This window comes from Bombus flavifrons, chromosome 11 (genome assembly GCF_040668555.2).
Source record: "Bombus flavifrons isolate JBK064 chromosome 11, iyBomFlav1_principal, whole genome shotgun sequence".
Taxonomy (NCBI): Eukaryota; Metazoa; Arthropoda; class Insecta; order Hymenoptera; family Apidae; genus Bombus; species Bombus flavifrons.
Window position 1 is genome coordinate 3977887 of NC_138452.1, and position 14610 is coordinate 3992496.

The 14610-nt window shown below is 39.2% G+C and overlaps 2 protein-coding genes and 1 long non-coding RNA gene across 3 annotated transcripts in view; 2 read left to right on the forward strand and 1 right to left on the reverse strand.

The window, feature by feature from the left end:
- The window catches only part of Fstl5 (follistatin-like 5), a 47337-nt gene extending 36443 nt beyond the window's left edge, over window positions 1–10894 (reverse strand). The window contains exon 1 of the mRNA XM_069123595.1: window positions 10455–10894. The gene's annotated coding sequence lies outside the window, so the exon portion shown is untranslated. The remainder of the gene's footprint in view (window positions 1–10454) is intronic.
- Window positions 1834–4890, forward strand: LOC138184984 (acyl-CoA Delta-9 desaturase). The gene is made up of 5 exons (XM_069123530.1): window positions 1834–2181; window positions 2705–2835; window positions 2922–3127; window positions 3516–3698; window positions 3820–4890. Exons 1-5 carry the CDS (start codon window positions 1968–1970, stop codon window positions 4082–4084), a joined length of 999 nt encoding a protein of 332 aa, XP_068979631.1. The 5' UTR covers window positions 1834–1967; the 3' UTR covers window positions 4085–4890.
- A 3447-nt stretch (window positions 10895–14341) lies between the features above and the next one.
- The window catches only part of LOC138185022 (uncharacterized), a 228006-nt gene continuing 227737 nt past the window's right edge, over window positions 14342–14610 (forward strand). The window contains exon 1 of the long non-coding RNA XR_011174494.1: window positions 14342–14583. This is a non-coding gene — a long non-coding RNA (uncharacterized LOC138185022). The remainder of the gene's footprint in view (window positions 14584–14610) is intronic.

Consider the following 14610-nt stretch of genomic DNA (forward strand, 5'->3'; position numbering starts at 1 on the left):
ATACTAACAAAAACGCGATTGAAACCCGCAAAGAACCACAAATATGCCAAATGCTAACCAAGATCGAAGAAATGCTAGATTTTAACTAAGGAGGGTCGACAGACCTTCCATAATCTATAAATCTATAGGACGATTGTATAGAATGCCTGGAATCGTAACTGGTTCGACGTCAAACTGTTACGAACATACGTATCGGTTAAGGAACAGGAAACTTTCCATATATCGTTGAATATCTTTTCCGCGCAGCGTGCACCCGGAAGTCGCAGATGTCCGCCATGTAGCTTTATGCTCCGATCACATGCAGCGGACACAGAGTCGCATATGTGTCATCGGTGTTATTGAATTATTAATATAAAGCCGGACATCTGCCCAAATGCGTTTCGACCACGTTCCAACAACAAAAACGGTTAATAAAATTCCCGCCCTCACGAGGCAATTTCATTTTAAAGCGATAATAGAGGTGATAATAGAAATGATAAAGAATCTTGAGAATCTTGGCACCGTTCTCTTTGTCTTCTAATTTCACTCTGGAATAATTCACGTTGTACGAAATTGTTTTAGAATGCATTAAACTTTTGATTGAATCCGGGTGCTCGACGTAAAATTCGTGCAACGTCACTAAATGCTCGTTCTTTCTTTCACTTTGAGTGGCAGTGCCAATTAGTTTGCAATTTAAACTTGAAACAAACGGATATGGAATATAAAAATATAGAATTGATTGTTTTTCAAATGGATGGGGATTTATAGCTGAAATAAAGACGTGGCTTTTTTATTTGTATCTTACACACTATGTTCAAAGAGAACAACTATTTCATACGCAAAAGATCTCCTTGGCTTAAGTTATAAAATTTCTCTAATAATTTATAATAAGAAAAAAGAAATTTGTTTCACAATTCAAGAAATCACAGTCCTGAAAATAAACATTCTCTGTAAATAATTGGATCGTGTTGTAAAATCGTTGAAAATCTACTCGTAATTGTAAGGATAAGCGGTCGATATGTTCGCCGTCTGGAAATACTAGCTTCTGTCGTGCAAGTGGTAATAAAGATTACCAGAGATTAACAGATACTTTCTTGGTGTACGGGCGACAACATTTATATATAAAATCGCCAGCGCTATTCAAGATCTTTCCACGCCATTTCAGATCGATTCAGTTACTTACGATATTCATCCCGGAGCAAATCGTACAAATTTCGCGAGACGGGTAATCTAATAGACAGAGCCAATTGTAACGTAGAAAACATTATTTATTTTATCTTGTTTACGCAGCAATTCGATTCGATTGTTTGGCGAACAGCAATTGCCGTGAATGAAAAATGGCTCCTGGAACGACTTCGGAGTTTATTTTAGTTCTGGAATTAAACGAGCGTTCAATTAAACGGAGATTATTAAGAGTGCTTATCGCTTCTTGAAAACTTCAATCGTGATTTATTTCACAGGCTCGCGAGTGTATTTCTACAAAATTTATATAAGTCTATTAAGCAGCGTCGGCTCGCGCGATTTGTTCCAGACCTTACACTTTCTTCCAGCGCGAATGCAAAATGCCTCGTAAAAGAGATGGTTAACTTCCTTATATCTGACAAATTACGCCTATCGAACGGGTTACGCGCCCGTGAAGCTTGGTAGAATATGTACAGCTATATAGCAACGCATGTTTCTATCCCTTATGCAGAGAAGCGAGAATCGATGATGTAACCGAAGTGGATGCAATTACTGCCTTTATATTGTACGTGTAATTTATAGTCATATCGCTGGCTTAATGGTTAATCACGTTAATTAATTAATGCGGCCATAGTAAGATAATTAGAGTATCGGTAATATATTTAACGAACAGAAATTTTACACGAAGGCTGGTCGTAAAATTTGATCGGAGACCGGGGAGAGGATCATTTCTATGGGCGTTTTAGCACGCGTATCTATCAATTTTCAAATTAGGAGCGAAAATCGAGTAGCATCTCGTTTCAAGAATGTGTACCACCACGGTAACATGGTACGAAGAAAAGAAGGAGGCGAATCAGACGATGGAGAAGGACGTGGAACCACTTCCATTGCCAGTACGAACCTCGGCCAGCCAACGGATAATATGGCGAAATGTGATTGGTATCATTGTGCTTCATTTCCTCGCCGTTTACGGTTTCGTGAGCGGTTATCGAGATGCCAAGCTTTGGACGTGGATTTGGAGTAAGTACATATCGTGACTCGTTTCTACTTCGTACCGGAAATTCGCTTTTCTCCTTTTTCAAATTTCCTTCATTCTACCTCTTTTATTTTTATCCATTCAGAATTTCAAACAAACCATTTATTGACGCATCAAATATTTGAGTTTGCTGGAAAATCGATTTTTATCCCATTTTTCTCTCGATTCTATCCATTTCTTTCAATCTGCAAGCTTGAGATTTAAGCATCCTGCGCTCTTCTCGCCCAAATATTCCTTTATCCCTTAGAAAATCTTTTAAGCTTGAAGAAAGTAAGAAGTTAAGAAATTTATTAAATGGAAGATCAATTAAGAAATTAAGTATCGATATGCGTGACTCTCCATTTCGATTTCGTGCTAAACGTATATACTTTTTAAATATCAGAAACCCTCTTGGCTGAAACGAAAACGAAACTGAGATATAAATATTAGAGGATCGTAGCATAGACGTTAACGTATCATCGACCTGCGACAAGTTTTTCATGCTTTTTATGTTACATCATCCTGAAGGTTTTGCGTACGGTGTCGTGGCTGGTTTGGGAATAACGGCAGGAGCTCATCGCCTGTGGGCGCATAAAAGTTATTCCGCCAAGATTCCTCTGCGAATATTTCTTGCTTACTTATATTGCATGGCTGGTCAGGTAGGTTAATCCCTTCTAACTTTCTGTGTTCACGCTCGAGCAAGTGTCTCGAGCAATAATTTCATAGATGTTTCTTGTTCGATTAGACGCATTTTTATAAATGGATACGAGATCACAGGACGCATCACAGATACACAGAAACAAATGCAGACCCGCACGACGCAACCCGTGGATTTTTCTTCTCTCATATCGGCTGGCTGATGGTTAAAAGGCATCCAGCCGTGAAAGAATACGGCAGTAAAATCGATATGAGCGACATCACTGCGGATCCTGTAATAAAATTCTTTGACAAGTAAGATATTTCCTCTAAGCTAGTTTGCCTACACGTACGGCTGTCGGAACGTGTTCGCTCATCTTCATGTTTACAGTGGTAATTCAAAGATATCAGTCCTGTTCTAATGGATTCATGAATTTCCTCGTTCCTTTACGAGCTTATGATTAGCTTCGCGTTCCTTAGGAATTTTGATAAAGCTACACCGTATCAAAGCATCGAAATATTCCACTGAAAGGACACGTAACTCGGAAATGAGAGCCGACGAATATGTGTTCACGTTACCGGAAGCCGAGCCATGGAAGCTTCCAAGAACTCGTTCGTGGTTAAAACAACGTGAATTACATTTCGTCGCGGCTAGTCAAACCGTGAAACGCGGTCATTTGGACATTTTGCTATCTCATTGCAGGTATTACGAGGTCATCATGGTTTCGCTGTGCTTCGTACTACCGATATTGTTGCCGGTGTTTGCGTGGAGCGAAACGTGGTTCATAAGTGTTCATGCGATGCTCATTCGCTACGTCTGGTCGTTGCACGCCACTTTTATCGTGAACAGTTTCGCCCACATGTGGGGAAATCGACCGTATAACAGGCAAGTTTTGGCGCGACTCACGCCGCGCTACCTGATCACGGGGCCAAGTTAATTAAAACTTGCGAACGACGACGGAGCCGTTTTTCAAACGCGATTTAACCCCGTTTCTACTCGGCTGCAGGAGGGTCAAGCCAACGGAAAACCCAACCGTTTCTTTCTTCGCGCTGGGTGAAGGTTGGCATAATTACCATCATTCTTTCCCGTGGGATTACAAGGCTGCGGAACTGGGCGCATATGGCCTGAATCCTACCACCGGTTTTATAGAGCTGATGGCGCGCTTAGGCTTGGCGTACAATTTAAAAACACCGAAGAAAGAGCTGGTCGATCGAACGATATCGAAGAAGGGCGATGGAACGGACAGCCTTTGGGGACATCGGAGACACTGAGAAGATTTCGTATCGGGAGCGATATAGCCAGGTCGTAAAACGAAGCGTTAAAGTAGGGTCACTAGTTGATCTAACTGCAGCTAGGGTTATGTGCATTTTGTATGCACGCTGGCACTTACGTACGTCAGCTTTCTGAAATTTCTGACAGTACAATGTCCAGTGATAAAATTGATAGAAGTCAGAATTTTGTAAAATTTGAACTGATCCTGAGTCGACATAGTATAATCCTGGACGAAGCGCTGGGTAATTGCTTATGTCCTTCAAATTACGTATTTCAACTGTGTTATATATTTTACTGACCGATTTTGCGATCTCACTGTATCGCGTCCATTTACTATACATACTAATTTTTTTTATATGACTGCAAGAAGAAAAAACGGCAGCCTCGGATACCAAATATTATTTTTATAAAGCAAAAATGTGGGGTGGAAATATTCTTTTTATTTAAATGCTTTTGTATATTTTCGTATTTGTAGAGGGATTTATATGCTTCGGACGTCACGCGAATCCTTTTGCTGTTATCATTCCAGGTTTATTTAGCGCGTTTTCGCATCGCGTATCAGGCCAGGTCAGGTATATAGGTGAACACGTACGCGTATAATGCTAGGCCGATGTTTATGTAGGAACAAATAGTTTCCTCTACGTGTATCTACCGTACTTATGTTTCTCTCCAATTAAAGCCACCGCAAGTGTTTTCATAATGAAACCGATCACAGCGAAATCGGGTAATCTGTTAAAATATTAAATGGCGCTGAAAAAACATTCGTTCGTTGGTCGTAGAACGTAATCGAGATAGATTCACGTTAATTAGCGAGGATATTGAATATTTACGATGGTATACTATATACTGTAGCGTGCTACAGAGTACAACGAATGAAACGAAAACGAACAGAATACCTTCACGGAAGTTCGTCTCGAAATGCAAATAGCATTTGCAAATGAAACGAAATAAGGCTTACTTTACCAAGGAACTTTACGAATTTCCCGTTGTAGCATACACAACCGTCAGCGCTGAGCTGACAACAAACTTTAAACACGGTTCACCGTTTGCAAGCTCCAAATTCTGCCACAGCGTTATATAGGACGTGAAAATTATTTATTCGATACCATGTACTATACTACTATATTTCTGAACGTGAAAAGTAACGTTTTAAGAGCATTTTCGAAAATACGATAGCGGGGCTTGTTACGCATCGCGTTGTTCATTTATTCAAGAAGTCTGTAAGAGTTGTCGAAAAGCGACCTTGTTCTACCTTGCTTTAACGGTGAAAGCACCAACGAAGGGTCGTCGTTTCGGAAGGTACGTAATGAATGCTGCAATAATGAACCGTGTTTAGCCTATGTATTCGGGCGTACACCCATATACAGCACGGTTATTTCCGGTTGATAGTCTGTGTTGTTCATCTCTTTGTCCCTTAAAATGTCACTTCTTTCGTAGAATTATCGAGAAATAAGCGTCAATTTCTCGGCAATAAATAGACTTTAATATCGATTAATCAGAGGCAAAACGCTTCTAATCGAGCCTAAACCAATGTTAATTAACGAGCATGCAATCGTCGAAAACGAAACGATTTCAGATAATTTCGGCACGTTCCGCGTTCGGTATGCATGAGACTCGTGTAAATTTTCATCAGGTGATCATTATTGGTCCGTGTTCGGTAATGATGGTCGCGCGTATTTTGCGTACACGCGGCAGCCACTTTCACTCGTCGCGTTCCGACACGCGGCGTTTGCATATCGCGCGAATTATTCAACGAAACGGCGGAAATTAATTATCGGTGCAACAACGGTTACTGAAGCTTTAACGATGTAGTAATTACATGCTGGCTGCTCGCCGTACTGAGAAAACACGTAACCGGTCGTGTTTGCAATCGTGTAATATTTCGCAGATTTGTATTAGCTACGCGATAGATATCGCGCATAGATTACACGCTTTATAAATACCGGCGGCATTTCTGCTCTCCACGTGTTCGTTCTACGATATTGTTCATCTATGTTTTAGATTACCGTTGGTACCACCCCCGTTTATTTTTAGGCAGACAGAGAGGAAAGGAAAAAAAGAAAGAAAGAAAACATTGCACGAAACTACAGGCTATCGTAAAGTCGGGCAAAAATACACTACGAGTTTCCATAAGTATGACACGAAGGCAGCGCAGTTATAGCGACTTTTCATATTTATAGCTGGACAGGACATTGTTTCACCGTATGTACGGCTACTGGCCTATAGTATTTTTATCTTCGACAGTTATTCTTGGATGATAGGTAGCCGATAATAACAGCGTAGAGACTAGTTTTTTATTAGCTACGCAGTATCATCGTTTTGGAAGAAGAATGCGCTAAAAATGGAAAATGGTAATCGATGAATGTTATATTTCAGAGATGTAAAAATGTATTTCTAAAAAATCACGCAATAATTCGTTGGGGAAAATTTGTCGTCTAAATTAAAATGCAAAGTAGCTCAAACAGAGGGATGAATCATTGCTCTCATATCGAGCTAAGGGTATTTATATTCAAACAAGGATGTCATGAAAAATTAACGTTTTTTTTACGATCCTATTCGGACATAACATTTATCGATTCCGATTACCTTCAATCACGGTTATACCTTAGTCGGAAACGATTTCGCGGAGAATCACTTTTCTACGTTTCTCCGGTAATTCTCTCGTGTATTGATTAACGATAAGAGATGAAATCAGTGTCTGCGTCCTCACACTATGCACCGTGTATTTCTGCCATTCCCTCGGCATCGTCGAGTATTTTCCTCTATGAATTTGTTATGACCTTAGCAATAGAACGGATCGATAAGACACATTCTGTCTGTGCGCGCCTCTGATGTGTCTTTTACCGTCGCCTCGAAGCGATGGAATAAATTTGAATCGCATATATGTACAGAGAAAGATCGTTCGTTGATCCGATACGACTGGAAAAATCAGATTTACTTTGTTTCATTGTTCTTCTTTTGACCATATGCATTTCTACGTTTCTAATTTGTAAGCTTCCTTCATATATGCTACTAACTATTCTTGAATTACTTACTGCCAACAAAATTCGAGTCACTGAAAAGAAGCGCGTTGCAGCGGAGTTAACGATTTAATTAGAAGAGAATTATGATTGTACAGCGCGGTACGGGCTTACAATAACTATAAATATGGTCACAGTCTTGCACAGCTTAACGCCTTGACGGTGATACATCAGACTAGTTATTAGGCGTTAGCGTGTGCCTAAGTTATGCATTAGCGGGTCTTATTTCGAAATATGTCTTTAAAAAAAGAATTTATACGCACGTATAATTTACGTATATTTACGGGTATAATTACATAGTATTATATAGTAGTATTACACTAGATCGCTCAATTTCATGCTCACATTTACTAAAATTTTAATTACACTTATACACCAATAAAGTTTACCAGCAGCTGTCCAGGTTTCATTATTACTTACTGATCCCATATATACAAGGTAAAACAGAGGCGAATGACCAACTGTTGTCCGTAAAATACACGCTCGCCCCTTGAAACTGCATCATGGAAATAGAATATTGCGATGGAATCAAAGAAGGAAAAGCATCATCACGATCGACTTTCGAAGCAACAGTTCGAGGTTTAATCTAGCAAAAGGGAAGGAAGAACGCGAGATCCACTGAGAGACGATCAAAGGAGACATTACACCGTGCGCTAAAGCGCAACCAGAATAGAAGGGAACGACAAACCGCGGCTGTGACATTTCCGGCTCGTTTCGTAGGTCGTAAAGGGAGGTAAAAGCGTAGGCATTATGTGGATCGAGCTCCGAAGGCGACCAAAAAGCCGGTGATAATGGCGTAGAGAGCAGTGGCGACTCAAAGCCGACTCGGCTCGAAAAAAAAAAGAAGAGGAAGAAAGGGAAGGAAAGAGGATAGGTTGCAAGTTGGCGAGCGACGCGATGTGCGAATCGGTGGTGTGCGGTGCACGGAGTTACTTTCGAGCATAAGCGCGCTCGTTCGGACTTCCTAGTAGCGCATACGAAGTATTGTTTGGAAAGCAGCTCATCGCCAAGAGCCTCTCGTTAAATCTCCAAGAACTTTGTTCGTCCAGCTCTCGCTCGAGATCAATACGACTCCTAGTTCAGCTACATATGTAGTTACATGACAAAAGTTCTGAACTTTTGACCCGACGGCGACCATTGTACGGCCGACAGACGTCTATTCCATCGCGTTTCCCTATTTTCTTCTATTCCGTGTTGCACATTTCACGCGTCCAGGACCGGCACAGCTGGACCACGGGGGTGGCATTATCGTTTTGCATGTGGCTCCTGCGTACGTATGTATAATGCATGGCTGTTTTGAAAAGGTAATGCAATTCATAACGGAACACTGTGATGCGTTCCGCTTGTGTTTTCCCGTCTCCAGAAACCACCAGCGAAAATAATAATGCTTATGGACCTTAATAATCATAAAAATGCTAATGTTAATGACGCTGGGGGATGTGGGCGGGAGTTGGCGGTGGCCGTGATATTAATGGAGGGATCGTCGTCGTGCATGGGAAACAATAATAAGAACAATGAAAACGGCCACGACAGCAATGAGCACGAGATAATACGAGGGAAATGCGACGGTGAAACGAACAGTATTGTAGTTGTAACTGTCGCCCAAGCCAGACCCTGTGAAATTGTTTAACGAGATCACTCGGATTTTTCATCCTTTATATGCCTTGAAAATAAAACGCTCGACTATTTGTTTATTTAGAAGAGAACATTTTGTGGCAACTATCAAAATTTTTGCAGCAGATCGATTATTTGCCTTCTAGTGTATCGCTATTCGATACACAGGCATGTATTGTATGGAGTTGAATAAATAAAAACATCAGTGGTTTTGATTAAACAAGTCTCTATCGTAAGAACAACTAAACGACGATGATACCACGTATTTTGCCTATATTTTCTTCCGCATCCAAATTAATTTTCGTTCTAGCGAACGACGGATGAATTTTAATAAAAAAAAATATTTCTCGAAAGAGACTTAAATTGCCTTTTAAGCGACAGTCTTAGCTTGCAAAATTTATTTTCTTAAAGATCGTTTGTCAAAATCCGGAAATATATCATATATAGCGAATGTTGCTTCATTTTCTCGTCACATACTTCGATACGCCAAGAGATCATGTATTCCTTTCTTTCAATCGACACAAATGAAAATCGTGAGAAAGCATCTTTCTATCTCCAAGATACTTCTCCCTTGATGTGGATCGTTGAAGTAGTCGAAAGCAAAAGGATGAGTCGTTCAAAGAAGAACAATTCCACGATGTCTACGATCGAGGGATCGAGTTTCCTTATGGCGAGTAAAAGAAAAGAGTAGGAGCGACACGAATGCGAACTCTTTCAATGAGATACGTAATTTTATCGATCTTCTCGTCGTTAGTTAGTTCTCTGCAAGCTACAACGCACGACGGTGCGCTGTATGATTCCGTGACCCCGAACGTTGGGACCAAATGGTAAAAAGTGCAGGGTAAAAGGATCCGTTATTTTGCGAGAAAAGGAAAAAAAAGATAATTCTATTGATCCGCATACTCCGTCGAGCGGTCTGTTCCACCGACGGATAAATCTAGTATTTAGCCTCGCGTATCTACAGGTGGAGGCGCCTGCGCGTCATGCTCAGATATTCGTAGATGTCACTCACACCTGCGTGATTACAGATATGCAGCTGCCTCTACGTGTTCATTCCACGCGGCCAGGTACTCGCAGCCAGGATCGAGGAATTGTTCTATATCAATTCATCCTGGACTATGATATCTCATTTTATTTTTCATTACCCTACATTTCTCTACTTCACATGATTTTTCTGGTCACTACCACGTTTCTGACGTTGGTGCTTTTATTTACGCATTTTTTGATTACGTGATCTACTAATAGGACCGATTGTATCATGAACGAAAGCTGTCGGTTTATTTTTCTTTTACGACATTTATAACCACCGGTGCACGGTTACATTTAAACCGATGAGTTTTCGTTTCGTATTTGCTCGAGGTTTCCCTGTTGTGCTCGCAGTGTTGTTGTTGAGTTAGCCGATGCATGATTGAAACACGATTGCACGGTGGACTTGATAAAATCGTGACGATAGTTTCACGTGTGAGTACGAACCCACGGTGAATTGTACGCGAACCTTCCACTAAATTAAAGGACCGTAAAATCCTTAAAAAAAACCGGTGTATAGCTTGATTTAAGTAAAAATTTATTATGGGAGCTAGTTTGTGCGAAACTTCCGAAGTACTTGAGTCATAGACCTTTAAATCAGTTACATTAAGGGAGCACGAGTTTAGTATCCTCGTGCTCCCACGCGAAAAAGTTTTAGATAGTTCGAGAGTAAACATTAATCTTGTGAACTACGAATTATTTTACTCACCCTGTGTGATTAGTTCCGTCGAGACTGCTTTGTAGTAACAATCTTCACGGCCACTTTCACAACCACCGCCGCGACAACACTACGCGAGTTTGTTTAGTCCAACCAAAATTTCTTAAGCATCTTCGCATTAGTCTACTAATACGTTTCTCGATTTATGAAAAAGAAGACCGTATATCTAAGAAATTACGCAATTTTTTGACGGCAGTTTGGACAAAATTCGAATCGTTCAAACTGTATTTAAAAGTGACGGATTCATCTTTTCATTTAGTTACCCACCACCGATCTAATTGATAACTTAGATTGACGCGTAGATCGATGTTCAACAAAACGAATACGCGATCGTGCAAGCGTATAAACAAATACACGAACGTGCGCGTGTGTAAATGTGTGCGCGTGCATTCGTCGATGTGATTATACAGGTGAAACCTACCGACCGCAGTGATAGCTTGGGGTGTACTGAACATGAGGAGAGGGTTGGAAAACGATGTAGAATCTAATCTAACCTTACCTAACAGAGTGGTAGTGGCGCAGCGTGCGCGCCTCAGTGCGCTTGCGTGGCCTCAGCTTCGCTTAAACTTTTCCGGCAATTTAAGCAATTAGGAAGGAAAGCGGAAACGGGATTAACTAATGCGTTCGATTCTTATTGTATAGCCATTACTTTTGTGCGAAAGTGCTCCAGCCGCCGAAAGAATCTCACGTGCAAGCTTTCTTACGGGATTTGTCGATGGGATAAAGTTAAACGGTTCTACGGTCAATGAGTTTGAACTTTCTTGGTTTTACCAGGATAATTGTAAGTACAATTTATTGAAGTTTGAATGAAATAAAGTAAATCCTGTTACTTTACTCAATTTGCCAAGTTAAGAATAACAAAGGGAAAATTTGTCATAGAACTAAGGCTATTTTAATTTAGGATGTACTATATATATATTTAATATATGTTTGGAATAGATTAAAAGAAGCAAGTACACTTAATAGATTGTGAACGATAATATAATTAAAAATCTGTAGTTTGAATATAAGGTTGTAAACTTATCTAGAAATTATGTATTTTTATCTGTATGTTTTATTTTTGTATATTGATAAACTTTGCTACTATCGGTATTTCAGATTTGGTTCTTCTATTAGCAGTACCATTACAGATGAGGCACGAAATTGACCTGGCATCTTACGGGACTCTGTGTCTCATGTTCTGAAATACCGATCGATCAAAACAAATTGCGAGGGTGCTAACCATCTGTGGCTAAAGCATTGACAAAGAACAGAATATACGTGACATCATTGACGAAGTCTCCGTGCAGATGAGCGGCATTTTACCGCGCAATCCCTTTGCGATCTGTTATATCTGCCATTGTTGTTCTTAATAGGAAAACGAAGAAAGACATATGATAGCAACGATATCGAGCGGACAAGAGTGATTATTTTTTCTTTTTCTCATCTGCACCGAACCTAGAACAACGACTGGTGTCAGTATGTATATTTGATTCAACAAGAACAGAAAGAGTCTCTGCGCAGCGTTCTTTTTCGATTCCCATATCGCACCCACTTACACGGTAACGTATGACTCGCATACTCTATCTCTATATCTCTGTGCTAAGAACAGCATAAATGTGATATGCAATGCTTTTTTGTAGGTCTCACTCGTACCCTCTACCATTTTTGTGTTACATGCGTCACTATCAATTCGATATAGTATAGTGATTTGAATTAAAGGTAAAGTTTACTATGAAATTACAAATAGAATACGAATCAGGATATGGTGTAATTGTAAACGAAGTATGGAATTTTACACTTCTACATACTTCTACCTAAGAAACTCACAATACAATTTATGGATAACTCAAATAGATAAATTGCGCACAAACGAAAAGAGCAAAAGAATCATCAACAACTTGCTTGTGTGGATAAAGGTATCGATCAAGTACTCCAATCTTCATAAATATACTAAAACTAAGGCTTAAGACTAACGAAATAACTTAAAAGTAAGATTTGAAAGTAAGACTTAAGACTAAGGTTAAAATTTATACATAAAACAAAAAGTAAGTCCCCCGTTGCCTCACGCCGTCCAACAATCAGGCTTAAGATTAACGTAATTTAGATCTTAGAATTAAAACCTATTTAAATGTAAAACTAAACTAAAAATAGATATTAGATAGATATCAATCTAGTGTACATTAGGACGTGGCCATACTGGCAGCTTTTCATATCAAAGACTTTAACTTACAACGAAATTTAAGAAATTATACTATATAATACAGGTACCCCAGGATGTCCCTGCAATATCTCACGGTGTTCTACAACTGGTGCTAATAATTTATTAACGAATATTTATTGTATGATTAATTAAAGCTATGACACGAATTGCATGTTGTACGCTTTTAAGCTGAGAGTCAGAACTAATACTTAAACTTAAAACTTAAAAGGACGCATACATTACGCAACATCTATCTCCCACGCTATAAAAGCATTGTACAATAATTCGCTGACAGCATTCGGTATCACAAGAGACCTCCAAGTTTCAACGGGGGATTCCAGGATTGACCATCACACGATTCTTGTCTCGCTATTCGAAACTTACACGATCCACTGTTGGAGCTGCCGACTGATGATACTGTGGTAGATTAGTCGAGGATCGAGGTAATATAAAGAAGAGCAAACATTAAAAATTTTCAGGTATCTATTAAATATAGCAAAATTTTAATTTTGCCTTCGTGTACACATAGAAGTATGACACACTCCAACTAAACAAGTCGAACTTCCGATAGGAGGAACCACCAAATAGGATTACGAAGCACTAGTCCTCGACTGAACAAGTGGGGTTCACTCCCGGTGGGATGAACTACTGAACAGGATTACGAAGGACATCAAATTACTGGTCTTAACCCTGTCCGAGTACCGAAGTACCAATCGGGTAGGATCCTCAATTGGACTCTGTAAGCACCATGGTCGTGATGAGAACTCCTGCGACTCGATTCAAACCGCGAATAATCATTGAGCAGTCATCTAAATAAGGGGTGGAGCGATTTATGAATACAAGAGGTTGTCAAGTGCACGCTGATTCGTGCGTTTCTGAAATACGCACGAGCGAGTACGCCACGTAATAATTCGAAGGAATTGAGCGATTGCGAACCCATAAATCGCAAAATCGACTTATGTGATAAATGCATGGGGCAAGACAGAAGAGATTTTTATGTTTTGTTCCAAATTAAATAAGCGTATCATTGTACGGAATGGACTCACGATGAACTTAACATATGTATCTATCTTATGATTAACTAAAGCTAAAACAAACGCATCCTGTGATGTTCCCGAGATATCGCACGATTTCCCATGGCGTCTCCGAGAGGTATGTCAGTCCACTCTAGATTATCGAAGGATTTCGTAAATAATTTAGGATGATCTAGACCGGACTGTATTAAAATAGTTCTTATCTTAATATCGTTTTTCAAATAGTAATATATTCCTAATATTAAAATTAATATTATATTAGTTCTCTAATATTTATAATAATATTTCGAGGTACTAATATTTGGAAGACAATATCAATTATTATTAATTTAAGCACTTATGTTATTTTATTTAATTAAAGTGGAACATTACACCTGCTATACTTAAATGTAGTGATGTTACGAAAGAAAAAAAATTTTGGTGCGAATTCATTTATTTTTCGTAGTAATTAAAATAGAAATAAAAGAATTGATATAATGTTCGTGCTATTAATAATATCGAAAATATAATTATAATAACTACGTATGTAAGCAGAATGTTAAAAAATTGAGTCAATTCGATGATTTGGAATTTTGTAAGCATTTATATTATTCTATCAACTTCATTTAGTTACAACGTGCTTATTTAAACACTACTATATATTTCATTTAATATTAGTATAAAATTGAAAATAAGTAAAATTGCGCAGTTTTCTCGAAGTCAATTTGCTTCTTTCCTATTGGTCGTATCAAATTAAATTTGTGTGCACATATATATAGAAAAATACATATGTGCGTATTTCGTACAAGCTCGTACCACTTCCCCAACAATTCCCGCGCGTACGTTTGGCGCGCAGTATTAGTGCGTCGTTGTAAACAGTAGTTAAGATGTTTAACCGCATCTAACATGCGTCGTTAACCGCTTTGTAAGTATATTTATACACTTTCATCTG

Coding starts and splice junctions, on each gene's coding strand:
- LOC138184984 (XM_069123530.1), top strand. CDS start 1,968: ATGTGTACCACCACGGTAACATGGTACGAAGAAAAGAAGGAGGCGAAT. Junction 2,836..2,921: donor TATATTGCATGGCTGGTCAG/GTAGGTTAATCC, acceptor TTGTTCGATTAG/ACGCATTTTTATAAATGGAT. Junction 3,128..3,515: donor GTAATAAAATTCTTTGACAA/GTAAGATATTTC, acceptor ATCTCATTGCAG/GTATTACGAGGTCATCATGG.